The 22072-nt window shown below is 39.0% G+C and overlaps 1 protein-coding gene across 7 annotated transcripts in view; it reads right to left on the reverse strand.

Annotated features, from left to right (window-relative positions):
* The window catches only part of LTBP1 (latent transforming growth factor beta binding protein 1), a 205301-nt gene that overhangs the window by 17999 nt on the left and 165230 nt on the right, over positions 1-22072 (reverse strand). For 6 of the 7 annotated variants that reach the window (XM_059835783.1, XM_059835788.1, XM_059835789.1 and 3 more), the window contains 6 exons: positions 16430-16555; positions 14022-14165; positions 6373-6555; positions 4972-5058; positions 1752-1880; positions 291-431 (listed from right to left, as the gene is read on the reverse strand). In XM_059835783.1, the coding sequence (XP_059691766.1) occupies positions 291-431; positions 1752-1880; positions 4972-5058; positions 6373-6555; positions 14022-14165; positions 16430-16555 (810 nt within the window). The remainder of the gene's footprint in view (positions 1-290; positions 432-1751; positions 1881-4971; positions 5059-6372; positions 6556-14021; positions 14166-16429; positions 16556-22072) is intronic. The other variant, XM_059835785.1, reaches the window with a different exon arrangement.

Consider the following 22072-nt stretch of genomic DNA (forward strand, 5'->3'; position numbering starts at 1 on the left):
AGACGCAGAGCTGGTGAATCAGGGGGCTGAAGGCTCCCCAGCCCAAGCCTAATCTCATTAATACTTCCAGCAATCTCCTGTCTGCATTGGCAAAGCGGAGCCCTGTGGAGTCCTACATCACGATGCTTCTGGATCAACAGATGATGGTCCAAGCATTGCCTTCCAAAAATCCTCCAGAAGAGCAGGCTCATCCAAGCATGACCTAGTCTAAGCTTACTGGGGTGTGTAGCCGTGTCAGCACCACCTCGTAGAGGTGTACTCACTTCAGTAATATGTATAATGGATCATACCACTTGAATCTGCTGGTCTGATGCATCGCTTTTCTGTTGAGTCCAGAACCATTGGGTGTGTACAGAAACAGTTGTAAGATCCTTCTGTGTTAATGCACTGGCCATCAATACAGCTGTTTGGGTCCTGACATTCATCCGTGTCTTTAAAATGGAAGGAAATGTATCAAGGACAGCCAGCACAAAGTAGTCGCATTGTGTTAATCCATGTTTATATTTTCCTATATTAGGGGAGCAGATTTCCCTGCATGCCTTCTGTTAATTATCACAAATACCAATTGCTGGCAGCAAAATCCTGCCTGTGCTCATGGAGAAGGACAGACAGATCAGCAGGATGTTGACTTCTGAACCTCAAGTACTAAGGAGCATCTGGATGAGGAGGCTTGCTGGGGGGGTTGGCGTGCAGGCCTACCCTGCATCCAGCACAGCTGCAGCCGCTTCCCACATTCCTATCCCTTTAGACAGTACCAGCAGGCATTAGAGGTGGGCATACTCTGTAAGACTCTTCATGAGTTGGTTAGGAGAAGGGATAACCTTATCTAGCCACAGTAGTTCTATTCCTTATTTTGTCTTGGAGAGGAAAAGCAGAAATTTAGCTCAAAGGGAAGAGCAGGCCATTTTACTTCAAATAAATTACATTAAATTAACAAAACTCCCACCCTTTGTAAAGAACAACCATTGAATCCCAAAGTGGAAGGCTCTCTTATTACGGTGGCAAAAATCACTTCCTTTCATTATGCTATTCTGCACATTATACATGGTCTTCTGCTTACAAAGCAAAAGCCAAGGTCACAGTTATGAGTAATTTTCAGTTGAATACCAGAAGCAAAGGAGTACAAGGTTGTGCAGACTGAAATGGGCTTATCAATGACCTGAACTGTAATTTCACATTGCATATTAACTCCTTGTGGAAAATATCTGTCCTTGAAAAAAAAAATCTCTGTTAATTTGATTTATTATAGTAAAACCAGCACACTTACAAATGAAAGGTGAACTTCAACATACAGGCTTTCACTGCTCAGCCCATGTACCAAGAACAGAGGGCTAAACTGTACCTTGGCAGAATGAAGCAGCAGTGTGCATGTAAGGAGGGAGCCACCTCTGATTACTTTGTGCTGCCTGCATAAATGCTGGTACGAGCTCCAGACTATGCATTCAAAGGAGCACAAGGGGCTGTTTTGGAGATGCAAACTCCTGGGAGTAATTTGCTGAGAAAGGAAGCAAATAAAGCAAACCCTGCACTACATGCCATCACCATGTCAGCCAGAATTGCTGCCCAGCCAAGCAGAAGGGAAGGGAAATGACCCAATGCCTCTTAAAAAGTTGCTACAGGAATTTGGAGGCCCAGTGTTCCTCCCCTTGCTGGGAATACTGCAGTTCTGATGGGAATCCTGCCGTATGAGTCTGCTTGTTTTGCCCATCTGCATACCATTATAGTGACAAGACCACATTAAATAAACTTACCAAAGCACTGAAGCTTAACAGGGTCATAGTATGTGCCTTGTTTGCAGTAGCACTCGTAACCTGGCTGCGTATTCAGACAGAAGCCATTTTTACAGATTTCTTGTCCAAAGAGTTGGCATTCATCAGCATCTGGGGAGAAAACATTAAAGACTGTGTTACCATAATTATTATGAAACCAAGCAGAGGAGCAAGATGGAGTACAACCTATACACTTCTCTATTCAAGTAAACTTCACTTTAAACAGAGGGCCCCAGGAGCACAGATATCCACAGGGAAAAAAAAAAAACAACTGGTGTGGAAGAGGCTGCGGTGTGCTCGTAGCCAGAATGGGAAAGGGAAAACTGGTGGACCATGACTTTCCCTTTCCTTTGTCAGAATAAGTCCTGTGGCATACAGAGACTGAAAGAATCTGCAGCTCCCCTTTTTTTCCTTTGGTACCACATTGCTCTTAGCTCCAAGCAAAACAGATGAAAAATATGGGCTGTATTTTCCACTATAATTTGCTTTACCCAAGGGATTCCCACCATGGATCTAATTTAATCACACCATCTAATTACAAAACTAAGCTGTTATGCTTATGGATGGACTTTGTGACTGCTCTGCTCTCTCCACATAGTTTGGTGACTCTGCTGTGCATGGTAGGGAATCTTCATACCCACACAGCTTGTGACTTCATTTTTCAAAGCTATATGCACAACTTCTGTGGAGTCTTCCCAACACGCAGGAACAATTGTGTCTGTTGCTAAATATAAGGCTGCAGCTACTATAGACCTAGTGACACCTGATGAAGAGAATCTACCACACTTTCAAATGAGGCTAAATGTTTCAGGGAAGTTTCACAGAAAATTATGCCAGCTCTTATATAGCTTTTCACAGATGTACACATTTTTTCCCAGTCTTATATTTATGTATTTGTTACTGTTGGAATTCCATTCACTTTCTTTTTCCAACCTACTTTTCATTTGCTAGACCTACCTAGAACAGTCTGTTAAAGCTAGCCTGGTATTAAAAATGGCAATAAAAAGCACAGTGTAAAGTAGGTGATTCTCCTCTCAATACCAATTGTCTTAATCCACTGTCTTCTATAGATTTACTCCCCATTTACTCTGGAGCAACACAGATTTTAGCCCAAAGCTGTCACTTCCAGCTGTACAGCATTTTTAAAAGTGAATTATTCAAATGCTTACTTTTTCCAGTAGAACTGAAAGTGCTATAAAACTATTTCTTTTTACAGCCACCCTTCCAGCCACTAAGTGGCTTCAAGCATTAAATATTTTAAGTTTGACTGTTTAGCAGCAAGAACAATGCAAAGATTAATAAGAAATGTCATGTACACATCTGCCTTTTTGCTGTGGAACATGGATCTGTGTCTGGGGAAAAATGGGAAAGCCTGGGAGTAGAGTCAAGGAAGGCTAACTGAGTATATTCTCTTCTGACAAATAATTCCAATTAAGAAAACAGGAGTTGCTCCTACAAGCAGAAGCTTGTGGACAAAAGCAACAGGAACATATAAGTTAGTGTAACAGAAAAAGATCACATTATTAAAAGTACTTGTCCATTTATTGTTTGTCCTTTGTACCATTCCTAAGGTTATTACAAAATAAACTTACTGAAAACAGAGAAAGTCTTATTATGGCAAGGATTTCTGGAAGATATTTCCAGACAAACTATTCCTACACCTCAATATTTACGGCAGCTAGAGATATTATCAACCCTGAGGTAGCACAACAAAAACAACGCAGATTTTCTCTGAGACACATTTGGACATGTTGTACACACAGCATGTCCCAAATCTACACTGCAAAGATATACAGAAGTCTTAGATCTGCAAAGATAAACAACAGACTTAATCCCTGAATAAAAATACTCTCAGAGAATATTAGGTCCTTTAAGATGAGCTCTGTGCCAGTGTTCTGACTTGTCTAGATGTAAATTGTCAGACGGTCCAACACTGGTCCCTGCTACCATCAATCTCAGGTCTGGATTCATCCCACGGCACTTTGTTCTTTCCTCCAATTTGGTGGACAAAGCGACACCTCCAGAGAGTGGAGGTCTTACAGGAGTTACCCTATTTAAATGCCCACATTAGTTTGAATGAATCTGGGTATAAATGCCTTATAATCTTTAGCACCCTTTCCATGTTCCATGCACTTTCCAGGTGCAAAGAAACACCTGCTGAGGATAACACAAAAAGATATTATTAGGAGAGAGAACTGAACTCAGCCATGGTCTACTCACTAACTTGATAGGAAAACCGACCTTGTAGTGAGCAAGTCATTGAGGAAGGATAGTTTGAAAAAGCACATGTGACAATCGTTAGGAAAAAACCCCAAAATCGTTTAAGTCCCACCAATTTTTGTCATCTCTCAGAATTAGTTCTGACAGATTAGTGATTAAGCTAGAAGCAACTCTGACAAATGCTTATCTACCAACCATGTGATACTATGCCTCTATTAAGGTCTTTTAAAAATAGTAAATTTTACTGCATTTTTATGTGATATGAACACACAGCATCTTCTACATTTAGTTCTTGATTTGTAAAACAGCAATTCCAACAAATATATAAAATGTGTGTGCTTTTCTAAAGGTCCTGTAGCTGCTATGTAAACCAAAGAGAATATGCTGACTTCATTTTAGCTAACACAAATACAGTATGTTTATGCCAAGCAAAATTAATTTCACAAATTATTAATATTGATGGCTACTTCTGAAACCTGAAAAGGAATTTCGCTGATCTCACTCTTCCTTCTTAGTGATGCCAACTCCCTCCCGCCCACACCCATAAACCCCTTCTGTCACTCGCATTTCTCTACCATCTTTTGTTCAATACTTATTTCATGAAGTTCTGTAATGAAAACATCACTGCTGAACTTCTCTTCAGTTTTTATATTCATTCTCACTTGTAACTCTAATGTTTAACGACTCTTTTTCTCTCTCCCAACTCCCCATACATTTATTTACAAATTTAAGGTGGCTTTGTATTTCACATGTAAATGAGTATTTGAGGTTTGTGGTCTCAGCACCTACTCTTACAGTATATAGCACTTAGTATAAATTAAACCAGAATATTACAGAGACTGTATAATTGACATTCTTAACAATCTGCCAAATGATGATTTTCAGTAATGTTTCATATCACAACCTGTTTTTGTCACCTCACACTTCTAGACAGTCAACTACCAGAACTTTTGAAATAAACTTAATACAAGTCAGTACTGACCTTTGTAATTCTGAGCAAGAAGCCCGTAAGATGATTCTCCGGAGGGAATGAAACCTTTTCCTTCAGGACACAAATCAGCAAATTCAGCTAGGAGAGAGAGAAAATAAAAAATCATGTTGTTAAGAAAAAGTTACTCACGTGTTACATATGTGTTTCAGGGTATTTTGAGAAATCTGATGCAACGTTTTGCCTTATTCACATCAGGCAATCATGCACACCTTTAGCTAAATGGGGGATGCTAATGCTACAGCCAGACTTCCCCTTGCTCTCAGTTTGCAGAGCTAGCTTTGAAAAACCTAGCTAGGGTACCCACAGCATCACAGAGCTCCATGCAAACTAATTTCTCTTGCTCCTTGGCAGGAAAATGTAGTCCTTACTGGGTTTCATGGTGCACTGCAGTTATAACAACACCAGTAGCCAAATTATCTTAATTAAAGCTAGCATGAGCCTCTCTGAGCTATACTGCAAGCTGCAATCTAGACATACCCCAACTGAGATACAACCCCCTGTCCACATTCTTCAGTCCTTACACAGGAAAAACACTAATTGACTGCAACAGGAGAACATGGTGTGGATTACAGAGGGAAATTATTTAAAGTGTCTTGGACACTATACAGAATAAAATAAACCTATCCAAGCAGAGAGGGTCTTTTCGTAATGCGTTTCATTTCAGTTTCACTGGTTCTAAAGTATAGTTAAAGCAGGAATTAAACATGATGATACATTTGTGTGAAATGTAATCTTTAGTGCTTAATCTCAAAAATTTTACACATGTTCTCTCTTATGTGATTTTTTCCAGCTGGATTCTGAATTTCAGCCATCACTGTTTATGTTTCAAGCACTGTATTCAATATTTGTGACAAGTATCATATGGCTATGTTTTTCTAATTTAATATTTAGAGGTTAAACAATGGCCTGCAGAAAACATTATTAAGTGAATTGTTCAGTAAGTAGCAAAATGTAAAACTAATGACATAATATATATCAGTAATTTGTAGTGCTATGGAAACAACATTGCAAAGAATAGCTGCAGACTCAAAACCACTGTAATACTTACCTTTGTTTTCCAGCTTGTGGGAAAAATCTAACATGTTACCACAGCATCTAGAAAAAGCTTCTGTGAGAATCCATCTTTGTTTAAAATCAGTTGGAGATAATGCTGTTCAGTAGCAGGCTGTTTTTATCCCCAGGGTAACTGCAGTGAAGCCAATGGATTTACACCAGGTATGAATTATTCTGATTAACTTTTCCTCTGTGGAAGTTTCCCATGGATAAGTCATGACTGAATACTACAGAATATGGGATTTAATGGGCAAGCCTCCTCTGAAGGCAAAGCAGATTACCGTTAACATAAACACAATGCTTCGAAAATTTGCAAAGGGACGGAAGGCCTCCTCTTACCAGTTCCAAAGACAGGGCATGGGAAGATTTCACAGTTATCACCCCAGCCAGCACCCAAGGTACAGCAGCATTCTTGTTTGGTTACATTGGATGTAAGCACATTGTCACAGAAATTAGCATCGTTCAGATTGTAGTAGCACTCCTTCTTTCCATCTTCATGTTGATCAGCCTCTATTGGTAATTCTAAAGGCGAAAAGAAAACATAAACCACATAAGATGACATGTGAAATGAATCAGTTTTTACAGGAGAATCAGGAGAGCCACAGTACCTCAATTTCACCACAGTGAAGAGCGGCATTGTCAGGCAGGGAAGAAAATGGTTAAGTACAAATTTTGGTTTAACTTTTTTGTCCTTAGCAAGAATGATGGAAGTTTATAACTTCCCTTTGATTTTTTCTGACCTCCTGTTCTCCAACTTGGCTTCAAAAGGATTCTTCACATATGCACTTCTTTAATTTTTAAACAATGCATGAACTACCTACTGTCATGCTCAACTATCTGACTAGCATGCCCAACTGCTGACATAGTGCTTTTCATGTATGAATCCTGAAGCTCTTTGCAGAGGCAAGCAAAAATTACAACCTAATTTTACAGCTGGAGCTAAGGCACAAACTGAAAAGGCCTGATTTTCAAAAGAATGAACATTTCCAGCCCCTTTTAATTTGTCTGGGAAAACCCCACATTCTACACTTGAAAACAAGGCCCTTTACGATTTTTGCAAAAGTAACTAACTGACTCCACAGTAAACAGAGGAATATAATGCAGATGTCAAGTTAACTGACTCTGTGCTTTACTTTAAAATAGGCTTTACTTTAGAAGAGGCATCCAGCCAAGGAGTCAGATTTTCTGCCTTTAGCAGTTGAGTGGGTCCTCTCACAATATTTATAAGGACTGGAGGCAAAATAGTCTCTCCCATAGATCTAATAAAAAACCCTATTAATAGTCAAAGACCTTTCTAAAGTACACCAAGAAGCGAGTTTGAAAAGAAATACCTAGTTAAAGCTTCTGTGTTTGCAGAACTCTGTCTATCTAACCTTGCACTTCCACAAAAATTCTTATCAAGAGCTCAGAAGTGGGAACTATCAAATAAAATTGTTATTCCCACTTAATCAATACGAAAAACTTTTCATAAGGTAAGTGAGTTCTAAAATTACAAATGCTCACATTTGTTAATCAAAACCAAAACTTTGTTCAGGAACTTAAGACAGATAAATCTTGAGGCGACTAGTTTATTTCCTTTTAATCTTGGGAAATTATGCTTAGCACTTAACCAATGTTTAATTCACAAAAACCTACTAGAAAGTATTGCATGTTAGCTGATTTTCCATTGTTTGAGATTTCATTCATTTCTACTCAGGCTCTTGCACTATATGCCAAGCATGAGACATTTCTCAAGTAACACATGTATCCAGCCAGGAATCAAAACCTTATTTTATACCTGAGTGACAGTGCATTTCAAAATGCTAGAAGATTAGTAAGACCAAAAGAGTTGTGGTGTATAAACTACCTTTGTTTTCCTTGCAGCTCTTTTCAAGAAAGAAAGGCCCACTTACAAGTATTGGTATACCTGGGAGAGCCAAGTTCACTTGACTACATCATCTGTCCACCTCTGGTTGTCTCTTGGAGGTCAAGCTCAGCCTTTTTATGCCAGTTATAGGATGGATTTTCTTCTAATCCCATCCACTTAAAAAATAACGGCTGCGAGGTGGGAGCTTGAAGATAGTGATTGTCCAACAAATGCTAAAGGAACTAAATGAACTCCAGCTCTTGCTACCTCAAGCCTGTTATCCCTGCCCACCCACATTCCCCCAGGCAGATAGGGCAAGGCAACTTTACTGAGCATTCAAATACTAGATCCATTTTGAGAAAAACAGGTTTAAAAATGCCAGTCTGTATTGCCTGTTATTGCATTTTAATGGTATGAATGTGTGTAATAGTTCTTTTGGCTTCTACTTCCAAACAGACAATTGGATTTCTCTTTTTTTCCTCAGAAAAGTGACTTTCTGTTTTGGGAGGTTGAGGGGCTGATAGACACCTCTATTCAAATTTAGTACAATGTTGCCACCAACAAGGCAAACTTTCCTTTGCGGTTTCACCAATATAACTAAGTTGTACATTAAAGGAAACACCCAGCTGAGTGCTTATTTAATCTTTGTTAGTTTAGCCTGTAGTCTCCCCTCATCTGATAATTACAATTTTCCATAATGTGTTGAATTTCATAAAGTGCGGTGGTTTTGCAGTATCAGCTGCTATCCAGTAGGAACTACGTTAGGACTATCATGTGTCACAGAAACGCAACTGAACTAAATCTGTTATCCCAAGGTGAGGGATGGGTACTTTAGCCACCAAATTATACATTTTCCTTGGCCATTTGCCTTTCCTTACATTTGCCATCTGTCTTACTGAATCAAAGCCAAATCTTCAACAGGAGAAAAAGCATGGCAGTTTTCATGCTGTTTACCAGGGAAGGAACACCAGAAGCTGCCCCAGGAGGAAGGGGAGACAGTCTCATCATGTCATTGTTTATTCCCATTTTACATATGATGTGTTGGTCTCTCCTCCCATTATCTGTTCAGCAGCTTAAAAGTCTGTTGTTTACACAGCTGTGAATGAGGGTTAGTCAAGCAGGCCTCATGAATGTTTGGAAAGCAGATGAGACAAATCTTTTATTATTATGTTTTTTTTAAACCAAGTCCAGTCTGTGTCTACAAGCTTATAATTTCTCTCTCATACATTATTAACCACTAGTAAACAGGTTGGTTTTGAACGTGGTTTCATTAGGTATGTTGACAAAATATGATAGGAAATAGATACTTTTTTTTTGGTATCATTGTTGTTTCAGGTCTTTTGTTGTTGGAAAATGTAAAATGTCTCTCTACCTAAGGCATGCTGGTAAAGCAACATAACTTTATCAGGTTGTTGATATGACTGGTCTATTAACAGCCTGTAAGAGATATGTATAGTTGCTGCTAGATTGAACTCTGAAGTATTTATTAGAAATAGATTTATATACCGTAGTGTACCCTTGATCCAACAATATGCTTCAGCATGTGTTTGATGCAAAAATGTGCTTTAGTATTATAGGATTCAGTGGATAATGAGGATATTAGCATATGCTTAGACTTCAGCATACACTTAAATATTTGCCTAAATAGCCTGTTAACAACTGAGATCTGAAAAAAACCCGCAACATACAAGCTGATGGGAACTTAAATACTGCAGCCCTGTATTGTTGCCTCTTATTCACAGCTGGAATCAGTAAGGTGGTTGCTAAAGTGAAAAATCATCACTACAAGTTCATGACTTCTAAAACCTCAGCAAAGACTCTGGTGACTCTGAAAAAACAGCTTGAGTAGCACACACTTTCAGAACCTGATTTTCAGAAAGACAGTAAAAAGAGATTGGTATATGCCTATCACCAGGGTGTACTTGTTTAGATTTTTCAGTTGGCTCCACATGTGGCAAGCTGCAACACCTAACGTGTGTGCGTCCAGTGTATACGCATATATGTGTCTGTGTACAATTCAGGGATTAGTGCAAGTGAGGCACATTTAAAAATTATATCTAAGACCATGTTCATAAATGACTGAAATTCAGATTGTTCTGTACCTTAGAAAAACACGTGCATATTGTAATTAAAAAATAATACAAATATGAAGTTACCTTTAAAGTCTTAATGTTTAGGAAACCCTTAAAGTTTAGGAAATTTAGAATTTCTCCTTGTCTTAATGTTTTAAAGTCTTAATGTTTAGGAAACCCTTAAAGTTTAGGAAATTTAGAATTTCTCCTTGGGCACCAAATCTCCAGCCCTGAGGAAGCTTTTGGATCAGATTTATAAACCGTTACTTGGCAGCCTCACATTTTTTGTCCTGGTGGTTAGTCAGATTGGGAGGGAGCATGATTGTATTTTAATACAGATCAGTCTAGCAGGGACTCACGTTTCATAGAATGGATTGGGTTGGAAGGGATGTTTAAAGGTCATCTAGTCCAACCCCTCTGCAATGAGCAGGGACACCTTCAACTAGATCAGGTTGCTCAGAGCCCTGTCGAACGTGACCTTGGACATGTTTGGCCACTAAAACTGTGATTTTTACTTATAAATCCTAGTAAATACTGTTAAGTATCTTGCCATAAATAACCAATCATATTTCATGTAACCATGAGAAAGCAATGTCTAAATTAGCTGTAGGTACCTAAATGGGCTCTGGTACCTTAGTGGAGTTCTCCCACTGGAATTCTTTTTATTGGCTGAGCTGTAACTCAAATTCTGACCTTACTGACCTTTGTATATGTAAGCCAGATTCTTCCTGATATGCTTATGTTTACCCACATGCTTTTGTTTGCAATTCTCATTTTAAATCATACCTATTATAATCCTCAAATATATACTGTCCTTTATAGCTTCTGGATTCAATGAAATGAGATATATTAGTAATACATTAGAATATATATGTAATTTATATGCATACTAGAACATGCATTTTTCTTACGCAGAAACAATGAAAACCATCCTTATTGGATTATCACTTAAACTGCATTCAGCTTGGTACTTTCTTGAAAGTCATCATAAATGGCTTTATATATCTTGTTAAAAGAATAACTGAGAAGACTTTAACCCAAACTAGGCATTTTTTTCTCTCTTAGGTACAAAGATGTATAACAGCAAAGTTTCATCTAATACAAAAGAGATTTCTTTCCTCCTCTATCTTTTCTCCCTTCTGAGGCATTTGCTACATTTTGTGAATGGCAGGGCAGAGAGGAGGGGAATAAGACAACCAAATCTTGCACAATAACTTTTTTTTTTGGTTTGATAGTGGAACGTGACAATATGGGCTAGAATTCCTGATACATACATTGAGAGGATTGTTTCAGGACACAGCTAGCAACCTATGAATTTCCACTAAGTGAAATCTAAATACAAGGAAGTCTTGAGAGCCCTAATGGCAAGTAAAGTGTGAACACACAGCATTCTACAAAGTTAACAGCCTTTAACCACATGCAAAAAAAGTTACGAAATTAAGTAACATTTGAACAATCTTCACCTATTTCCACTTGATATGAGGTGGATGAACATTTCTTTATGCACAAAAATACAAAATGAGAAATAAGAAAAGCTGAGTAAACCACACTGAACTATAGGTATCTGCAACAGAGTAATGCAGGTTAAATTCTTCCTTTCTGAAAATAGGCAGGATGCAAGCTAATGCTGACAGATGATGTCCACATGCACCGTAGGAGCTTTCAAAGCACTGCACCTGACTTGAGTATGTGGCTTGTCAAAGCCAGAGGATATGTAGCTACTCCATTGCTCTTTGCAGGGAGATAGCATGCTATTCCCATATGATCATGCTGCAGCTGGCCTAGGGGGAGACTGAAGTACTCATCGTTGGGCAAACCGACATAGCTGTTGCAGCTCATCCTGCAGCGAACACATGGAGCTTATGCCACTTACAAATGGGGAGGAAAAGACTGGTTTTGTTCCCTCAGCTGCACAAGGGCCATCCATTGGTTCCCAGAACAAAACAGGAACAAGCAAAGCGAGCAGATGTAGAAAAATGAAGTGTGTATTGTCAGCTCCTGAAATATCAAATCCAGAGGCACATGGGGCAGTGTCACCACTTGACTGGTCAGTCTCTGAGGTTTTGAGAAACAGAAGCCGACTGATAAGAGGAAAAAAAAAAACCCAGCAAGGCTGCAGGATGTACAGGAAAGCAAGAATCCTTTTTAAGAAGAACAGCAGTACTTTCCTCCTTTTACTTAGGAAGAAAAATAAGAGAATAAATAGCAAGATCTCTGTTCCTAGTACTGCCACTTTTTCTTATTCTAGTTCAAGAGCATATGGTGTAAAAAGTACATCTCACTGGGTCCTAATGTGCATGTCTTCTGGTCTCCTGTGAGGTCTTCCTCCCTGATGACCTTATCAGAGAAGAGACAAAAGTGAAGCAGATGTTTTTTTAGGGCCCGATGAACGCTGGAGGGGAAGGAAGAATGGATTCTTTCCAAAAACTGATCACAGTAAAGCTATGTTCACTGGCAAGAACAAAATGGAGTTAGTACTGAGAGTATTCATCTGTTGACAGTACAATCAGCCACACCGTGTTCTTCATCCCCTCCCTCCCCATAGTAACGTTTTGGTATGTCCTTGAATACTCCTTGGACTTCTTTTTACATCGGCTCAGGTCCTCTGCTAATTTCTTTAGCTTTGGCTGTGTTTCGACAAGTAGCTGAATTCTTCCAAGTACTACCTCCTCACAATACCAAAACAAAGACGGCATTCACATCTCCTGCAAATCTTGATAATATAATTTAAAAACTCTTCTTCCATAAATTAATGGAAGAATTTTAAATGCTGCTACTTCAGTTATCATCAGCAGGTATTTAAGCTATTCTGCTTCATGGTGGAAAGTAGGTGGAAAGTATTTTCCCTTGCAACCAGGAATGGAGGCAATACCACTGGGCATTGCTCTGCTGTCTCAGCCATCTTACTTTTTTTCATTCCTCCTTCATAAAACAAGCTCCTGTAAGCCTGAATCTTTCCCACAAGATTTTGCAAAGGTTTCAGTTTGTCAATCAGCTGTTAATGATATTTCACAGGCAGCTTCTAGACTGCTGCTGAGTGCTACATTCAGTGATCTAAATACTTGTTGCAGTTAGGTCACAGATATTTCAACCTTGTTTACTAGTCTGAAAGACCATGAGTAATACGAGAAAATAGCCACAGCCTTGTAAGCAGTGGAGGCTATATCCTGGCACTACCGCCAGTTATTCTAAAGCTTTCCGAAAGCTAGATCAGCCTGCAGTGTAAGAACAAAATAAGACAGATTTGCATTCTGGAGGGGAAAAAGAGCTATGCAAGTAAATCCCTTCATTTCTTGTACTCTGTTGCTCCTTATTGTGGGCTTGTTCCTTTCTCCAAATTGGATCAGCGTAGAAATGTGGAGGCAACTTTAAGAGTTCTAAACTCATTTTTAATGAGCGTATTTCCAGTAGTATTTGCAATACCCAAAACACTTGATAACAAAAGCTCACAAATCCAGTACTACTAATGGACTACTAGGAAAAACAGGACAAAAGATGGAGTAAAACAGGCAAGGGCACTCAAAAAGGCACTCAAAGAGACTGACAACAATTAAGTGTTTCGGTTTTTGCTTTCCCAGCTACCTTTTCTGAGGACTTATGTGAGTACTAGATAATGCTAAGAGGATACAGCTATATACAAATCTTGGTTTTATTCATATGCTCCCTTAAACATTGTCCAAGCATACTAGTGGATGTTTGCAAAAATTTGAACAAAAAATAAAATCATTCAGGCCACAGACTTCATTTCATATCACATTTCATTCTTACAGTACAGCAAACAATCTCTTGTTTACTCTTAAATGCTGTAACTGTTCATTATTACTGCCAAGTCCATTGACGTATGAAATTTAGAAGGTGTTTCTGCTATATTTTCACTGTTAATGATTCATTGATAACATATTCCATCCTAGAAATGCCTCTTCTCATGCACACACTTTCAAGAAGACAAAGTTTTAAATTTTTCTGTTGTAGTTAAAGCAACACCAGCATCTAAACCAACTTTACCTTTCCAATGGTTACATATGCAGGGGAAATCATGCCAAGCATGCAAAAATCCACTGTCGATTTACCTGGTGAGGTACGGAAGCGACACTGTCCGGTCATTGGATCATACTCCTGGTTTTCATCAGAGCACAGGCACAGGAAAGAACCATCGACATTTTCACAGAGGGCTTCACCACATACTCCACTCAGCATTTCACATTCATTCACATCTGTGGAAAAAAAACCCAAAACATAAATCAATTCACACCCATTACTGACAGTTTGTTCTTTTATCTGCTGTATCTGTGCCAATATTGTCTGCCAGATTACAGATGTGATCCCTGGGAAGGATTAAAAACTCACTAATACCTAAGTGGATTCATAAACAAGTAGCCAGTCCTTTGAAATAAAGTCCCCTGAAAGCCACAGTACAGTTTACAGACTATTGGTGCTGATTAGGTACTGCTTGTAAAACAGAACAATGGCTTTCATTTTTTCAGGGTTTTTTTTGGGGTGTTTCTTTCTCATTTTTAAATACTTGCTTTTCTTTGTACACTTTTATTGGGATTTAAGATTCAGACTAATTTCATCTGTTTTCTTAATTTATTTTCAAACTTCCACTGAATTCAAAGAGCAAAATGAATAGATTTTGGTGCAATTCAGACTGCACTATGAAAAGAGACTTCCCTTTTCTCCTCAAAATCCCACTTGCCTCATGAACATCCACTGAACAGTGAATTCCCCAGCCCCACAGCCACCATGTGCCTCTCATATGCATGGCCTCACAGGCTGCTCGGGAACCCACAAGGGTTATGCCCAGGTCACGCAGACAGCCCCTGCCGAACACTGCAAATTTACTGTTCCCAAAAACCCCACATATTTTTAACTTGGATTCCATATACCTGCTAACTAGTCTACCCTGAAGTGCTTTTTTGATTGATGGGAGAGTTGTCTGCTGTTTAAACAAGGGTTACCAAATACTGTTGGGATCACTTAACTTTACTCTCTTTTCAGTTGCTAAAGTTTACGTTTGACAATCTACTTTATCTACTAATGACAGAATCTGAAAATTATAATTTGTGTATCACGATTCAGAAATTTCTATAATTGGGTGTGGTCTAAAGTACAACTTGTGAGGTAATGTTTTATCCTTTTTACCTCTTATCCAGCAAGAATGAAAACCTAGTCATATGACCGAATGTTGGTTTTTGTGTATTTTTATATAAATATGCATTTTAACTTATGGTTTGCTCAGCATTTTCAACATGAACTTAGATTTTTTTCTTTATCTTTTTGCTGGATTCCTGTCATGAGGAATAAGTCTTCTTTGGGAAACGTTGCCTGGCCAGGAAGTAAAGAGACTCACCTTTTCCTAAAATTGTTTTGGCAGATAACTGGCAGCAAAATTTATAAAACTATTTTATATTAGACAGTGTATGCAGTAAAAAAACCTAAGACATTATTTTGTGGTGCAGAATCACTTCACTGGCAACTCAAAATTAAATTTAGTTTCACAGCAGCTTTTGCTTTCCTTTTTCTTTCTTTGCTTCATTTATTTTCATCCAGGAAAAGTCACTGTATGCAAGAATATACGTTGGTATGTTGCAAACTCAATGCCAAATAGCAAAAAGAATTTTGTAATAAAACTATTTAATGTATTAGAAAACACATACAAACACTTCTGTAAAACTTCTAACTCCTCCTCTTTGTTCAGTATTCCGTTTAGGTCTCTGTTCCTGGTAAATGTGTTTCATCCTGAGTCTGGTTTGAAGAAACTGCTTAATGAATACCTTTCCTTGATCTGGTATTAATTTTATACTAGAAACTTGCGCTGCCTCAGGTGGATCTCAGGCCCAACCATCACTATTAACAACAGATCTGGAAACCTATTACTCACAAGAGGAATGTGCAGTATTTACACATCTACAAAAATCTCACATCTTTTCATGGTGAGAGGTGTCTTTCCTGGAGCTCGAAGCCAATGTTAAAGTCTGTTCAAATACGATGTGCCTAGGGAGGTGTGCCATCTAATTCAGACTGGCTGTACCACATGCCAGACGTTATTTCCTGTAGGGGGTAGTACAGAGTTCTGGTTATTCAGCTAAGAGACTAAACAGATGTTGCATTTAAATAGGCTAAAGTACTAAATTCAATCTATTACGATTTATATTTCTGAATGGTCCTGACATGCAGAAATGGTGGATTTTCTTGGTTTTTTTTAAAGAGATAAAATGAGTGGCTCAGCTTATTTGCTGTTAGTTTCCATTCAATCCTAACAACAGGTTCTCATTAAACGGATACACAGTTAAGTTTCTGTCTGGCACAAAGTTCAGTGACTAAAGCACAGCTCAACCTTATTTTACTAGTAAGTGGTACAACTTTAAAAAAATGACAGAAAACAAAAATATTCTTGTGAAGGAATGCATTTTGCTCATATGCCGCTTTTTGCTCACTAGAACCTTGCAGAAATGACTGCTTGCACCCAAGAACTCACCTGTACACCCTTGCCCATCCCCTGGGTCCTGATACCCTTGGTAACAGAGGCAGCGGTAGGAGCCATCCATATTTTCGCAGAACCCGTGACTGCCACATATTGTGCCGTTTGCACATTCATCAACATCTGCAAGGAAGAATTTTAACATCAGACAGGCCGTGTGACAGTCAAAGCAGACATTCATGAAGAATGCAGAAAAACAACAGCCAGGCCATTTTTGCAAACAGATGCAGCCATGTCTGTCTATACGGTGGGAAGGAAAACACAAAGGACAAGACTCAAAAATTTAATGTAAGCACACGTACAATTTAAGAAATTGTTTCAGTGTTAACTTCGCAGAAAATATCTTACATCAGACAACGGTTTTGGTCAACTGTCTCCCATCTGTTTCACCAAACCTGCCAATCATGGCATGATGCTACATACCACAGAGTAAGACATAGTTTAAATATGACCATCTCTCTGACCAACTTAGAGATTCTGCCCGTGTAGCATTATACAGCCAACAACATGTGTGAAGCTGAACCCACTGTGCCTACAAAAAGAGTTCAAGTGTATGGTTGCATCCATTGTGCAGAAGTGCTGCACAGATCTCATTCTGGCTCTCAGCACAGAAGAAAATTTCATGGTGTGGGTGTGTGTGTAAGTGGTAAATATCTGTGGACTGAGCCTTCTGGCTTTAATCCTGCAGGTTTACACATATGAATAATCTTACTCAGGTAGGCAAAGTAATTACAATGCCTGCGTGCTTTCTATACTGGCCCTTTAATTTGTAGTTCCCATTTGTGGTTTGCTGGCCTTACAAGTAAGTGTCACTTGCATGAGTAAGTCTGTTCTTTGTCTCAGCTGTCCATCAAACTATAATGAAGCAGAGCTGCTTGTGGCAGAATGTGGTTTATTTTTGTAAGTGTATTACAAGTGCTAGGAATGTATTATTTTTATCTTCACACAAAGTAAGACCTAAACCCAAGGCCCTGACCATCTGTGGTCATTAAAGATGTCATGGTGTGTTTTTCAGGAGGAAGAACATTAAATGGAACGGGGAACCTGCCAGGATACTAGGATTAGTACTTTCTGCCTTCTAAATTCCTCTGCAGTTTGAAGCAGAGAAATTATTGCTATATTTCTTCCCTAGAAACCATTATGACTGTTACGTAATATTGCTGTCCGCTTAGAATTACCTTCTGCACTGTGCCTTAGGGGTAGTTACATTTTAAATAGTGAATAAAGCCATTAGTTTTTATCTGGGTACTAGCTACTATCATCAATTCTGCACATTAGAGTAGACCTTCATGCGATGGAGCCTACCATCATTCTACCTCCAGTGAAGGCCTTAGGCACTCACTGAACTAAAGAGCTGGTGGGACTGAATCCTGCATTGCCACAGAGAGAGGGCTTCTTTGAACAGGCGAGCAGCACTGCTGCTTGGTGTCTTTCTGAAAGGACAGAGGGGGGCTCAAACGTAGTCCTGTCCACTCCTCCAGCTCTTCACAGCTGTGTCAAACAAAGGCCTAGAAAAGTCAGCAAAGATGCACCTCATTCTTCTCCTGACAGCGCTCACCGAGCAAGGACATTTTTATTTTTAAATTGTGTCTTACACTCAGCTGAAAGGGGATTCTTGGTCTTTGAACCACGTGGTCACAGCTCCCCAAGCTATCCAAATTTGAACAGCACCATCATTACCATCCACACAGGTTACCTGTTGTGCTGCCCTCTTGCTGCCAAAGTGCTCAAATTCATCCACACATGCTTCTGCCTCAGGGAGAGGCTTTTTTGGGGTCTTGAAAACCAGCTTTTCCTATGTGCTGTGGTTGGGGTTTGAACAGGTTTAGAATAGCGTATAGATTTTTAAGGCCAGAAGAGACTATCCACAACCTCTTAAACAGGTTAAAAAACTGTCTGTAGCAATTTCTGTACCAATCGAGTAAATTGTGAAATTTTAACATCTTTTTCAAAAAGGCACCTCATTTCACTTTAGGATGTTTAAGTGATGGAAAAATCACCTCTTCTCCTACTGAACTGATCCACTGGTTAACAACCTTCAGTTAAAATACAAAATTTATGCAAAACCCGTATATACTACGTACACCGAAATCTAGGAGACACATGAGTATAACTGATAATTATAAAAAAAGTACTTGCAGATGGAACTGGCAGAGTAATTTATTTGTTTTGTTGTTTTGCCAATAAAGGTTTTAATGGTCTTTATATCTTGATTTATTAAACAAAAGAAAGATATTGAAGGAATTTATCTTAGAAAGGGTTATTTGTATTTGGCAAAGAATACAATAGCTAATATGATTATTTTTAAGGAACTGAATATGAAAATTTGGGTGGTTTCTGCATGCTGAACTTTTTGAAATCTATCACAAACCCTCCCTAGTAGAATTAATTCAATAACAAGAGTAAGCAACATATACGTATTAAAGGCACTGTCAAAGGTGAAAGGTGAAGTATTACCTTTGATACCCTTTCCTTCTCCAGTCACGGTAATGACAGAATTATAAAAAGATGCATATGGAGTTACTGGGAGAAAGAAGATACAAATTCTTTAAAGTTGTGTTTTTCTGGTCCCTCCCTCTTGCTGCTGTGCACTATACCTGCATAACATATCTTATTTTAATATTTAGTCTCATGTGATCATCAGAGTTTTGGTCAAAAAAATCTGAATACTCTATCTCTTATTCAGAAAACCCTGTTAAGAAAAATTAAGAAAAGGAATTCAAAATGAGTAAACAATGGTGGATTGACAGCCAGGAATTTAACACAACAGACAATAATGCACTGTTTGTATTTTCAGTGGCCAACTATAGTTCAACAACAGAAGTTCCTGAGCCACAAGACAGTTACTCTGTTAAAAGTCTAGACAGAAGAAACTAAAACTGTGGATTTTAGAATTACCTAAATTACAGTATTTCTCTTACTTAACAGCTAAATGTTAAAGGAAACATATAGGGGAATGGATCATGCAGCTGGTTCTCCAAAGGTAAACTAAGGTCATTGACTAAAAAGCTGCAGAAACAAAACTTGTGATTGTAGCACGTGTCCTAATTTAGTATATAATAGAGCCACAGAAGATGGTTTTGTTTTTTAAAAGTACACAGTCTGAACACTTTTTCAGTGTATGAGAAATTACAGAGAAGGTCCAAGAACCAAATATTTTTCCTTGTCTAGACAGCTCACTCAGAGGACTTCTGTTTTACAGCCGGAAAGGGCATTTGTTTCTTTAATCACCCTGTAAAGCATGAGGCTTGTAATCGGTGATTCTCTTGCTATATGGAGACAAAGCAAGGGGAAAACCTAACTATGAAACGAATATATGCTACGTCTATACAGTGACTAAAGCAGTTCTCTGTAATTACAACCTGGTTTAGAATCCATGACTCAGTGCTGCCTGCTTTAATCAAAACTCCTTTGATCTAACAACATCAGGATCTAAAGAAAGGCAAAACATGTGTGCACTCAAGTGCACTCCTATTCAGCTCAACAGCATGTTTCCATTTTCTGCCAACCTGAACAAGATGAAGGCATACTTAACCTCAGGCGTGATATTTAAATCTCACTGAAATGTACTTACATGGCAAAGTGTCTGGAAGAGGAACTGTTTCCTAGGACAGTTCTGTACAGTGCTTAGGGGAACAGAGCTCTGATTGTGAGACTTCCAGGGCTGCCCAATAAGACCCATACATAAAAATCACTGTCATGAGAAAATTAGAAAAACGAATATTTGAATAAAGACTTCAGCCTTTCTAGAGGCAATGATGCTGGATGGTCATTCCAACATTGCAATGATGTGGGTAAGAAAGAGATTCTTGTTTTCCCCTTTATGTTCGTACTTGTCTAGCCAGTGTCCAGGTAAGAAGTAGTTGATGCCCTAAAACATCTCTGTCAGCAAATGTGAGAAGGCTGGAAGGCTTATTTCACTCCTTGTGAAATAAGGAGGTAGCTCACAGGGGCCCACACTGGAGACGCATACTTGAATCTATGTTCGGCAGAAGCCTGAGCTTGCTTTCTTCAGTATTTAACCAGAGATTTGGTGAAGCTGTGACATTGTCTACTGCATAAAATTTACTCCATGGTAACAGATGTAACTCTGCTCCAAAAGGAGTCCTAGATTTACCATACCCTTTTCCTAAAGCTGTCTTGTCTTCCCTACATATGGGCAGAATTATGGTTGTGATGTGCAGTTACAGGAAACATCTACTCTCTTAAAATGTCTTCGGTGGCAGAAGTAGCAGTTATGCACTGTTCACAGCTTTGCTCTTTGTTTCCCTGACTTTCAGACTTCTTAGGTATGCAGTCATCTTAAATGATGGACAATGTAGCATCTTTGTGTACAGATTTGTAAATTGTTCTTTAATCACAGAATGACCTGTGGATGCTCTGTGCAAGCATCCAAAAGGCTCAGATGGGTGACTTATTCAATGGACAAGGAAAGGAGCACAGGATACAAGACAGTATGTGAGGGGAAAGGAAGAAGCAGAGGTCGGAGAGTAAGTTTTTTTGGTGTGCCTGTTAAGGCAGACAGTGAAGCTTGGGGCTTGGAGCAGAAAGATGGAAAGCGAGGGAGCCACTGAGAGACATATGGGGTTGGACATGGAGACAGAAGAGGCGCTTGGGGCAGGGTATTGACTTAAGCATCAGAGAACCTCTGACTTGAGTTTTTGCCAACACAGTTGACTAGCAGCCAACTGGGTAAAACACTGCCTTTACAGGAACCCTAGAGAGCTCAACAGGGAGCTAGGGAGCACTCCAAGAGCCTCCTGTTCAGAGAGCCTGGCACAGCCAAACTGCTGAGCCTGGGGCCAGGCGGCAGTGGAATGTCACCGCTACAACAAAAGTTTGTCTACACCTTGGAAGAAGACATAGTCTCCACAGCTGTTCAGTTTACTTTGGCCAATGGCCACAAAAACTCCATACCAGAACTGAACCACATGGGGTTCTTAAATGTTTTATGCTGTTGTTGTTTCTGACTTTTCAAAAAACCGAGTCAAACTCATACAAAAACAGTCTGGAGATATGGAAAATCTGCTCCCCAGGTACAGAGAGGCATCTGAATCCAGCAAAATTTCCTCAGGTTCTTTCTCTGATGGTATAAACAGTTATTCTCACTCACTTAACTAGAAGTAAATTCACAGAGGCACCTAGTGTAAAGAACAGTAGCTCCTGCGGCTGGAAGCCACATCCTGTACCTGGAATGTCACATGTTCCTTTTGTTTCTGATCCTTTTGTTTTGTCCTGCCTTTTCGCATGAAGCTGACACCACTATAAATATTAACACTGACGCCATCAGTGCTCCCTTTAAATGAGTTTTTCAACTCTAGAATTGTTTTTATTAAAATGACAGAATGGAGAAACTAATTGTGGTAGAAAAGGAGTGCTGCTGCTTCAGAAGACTAGAAGTACCCTTGCTTCGCCAAGTTATTAAAATACTTTTCCAAGTGCTGAATATAAAGTCTGATGTGTATTCCATACACACCACCAATTACTTGTGAAGCACGCTCAACTGGTTTTGTACTTGTTTTATTCTTCATTAAAAAGTTCCAAAACTACTCACAATCCTGGATATAAGATCTTGTGATTTCATCTTTTTCTATTCAGTAGAAGTTTGGCTTTTTTGTTCTAATGGAGATTAGCTTTGTA

This window comes from Gavia stellata, chromosome 2, assembly GCF_030936135.1.
Source record: "Gavia stellata isolate bGavSte3 chromosome 2, bGavSte3.hap2, whole genome shotgun sequence".
In the NCBI taxonomy this organism is placed as follows: Eukaryota; Metazoa; Chordata; class Aves; order Gaviiformes; family Gaviidae; genus Gavia; species Gavia stellata.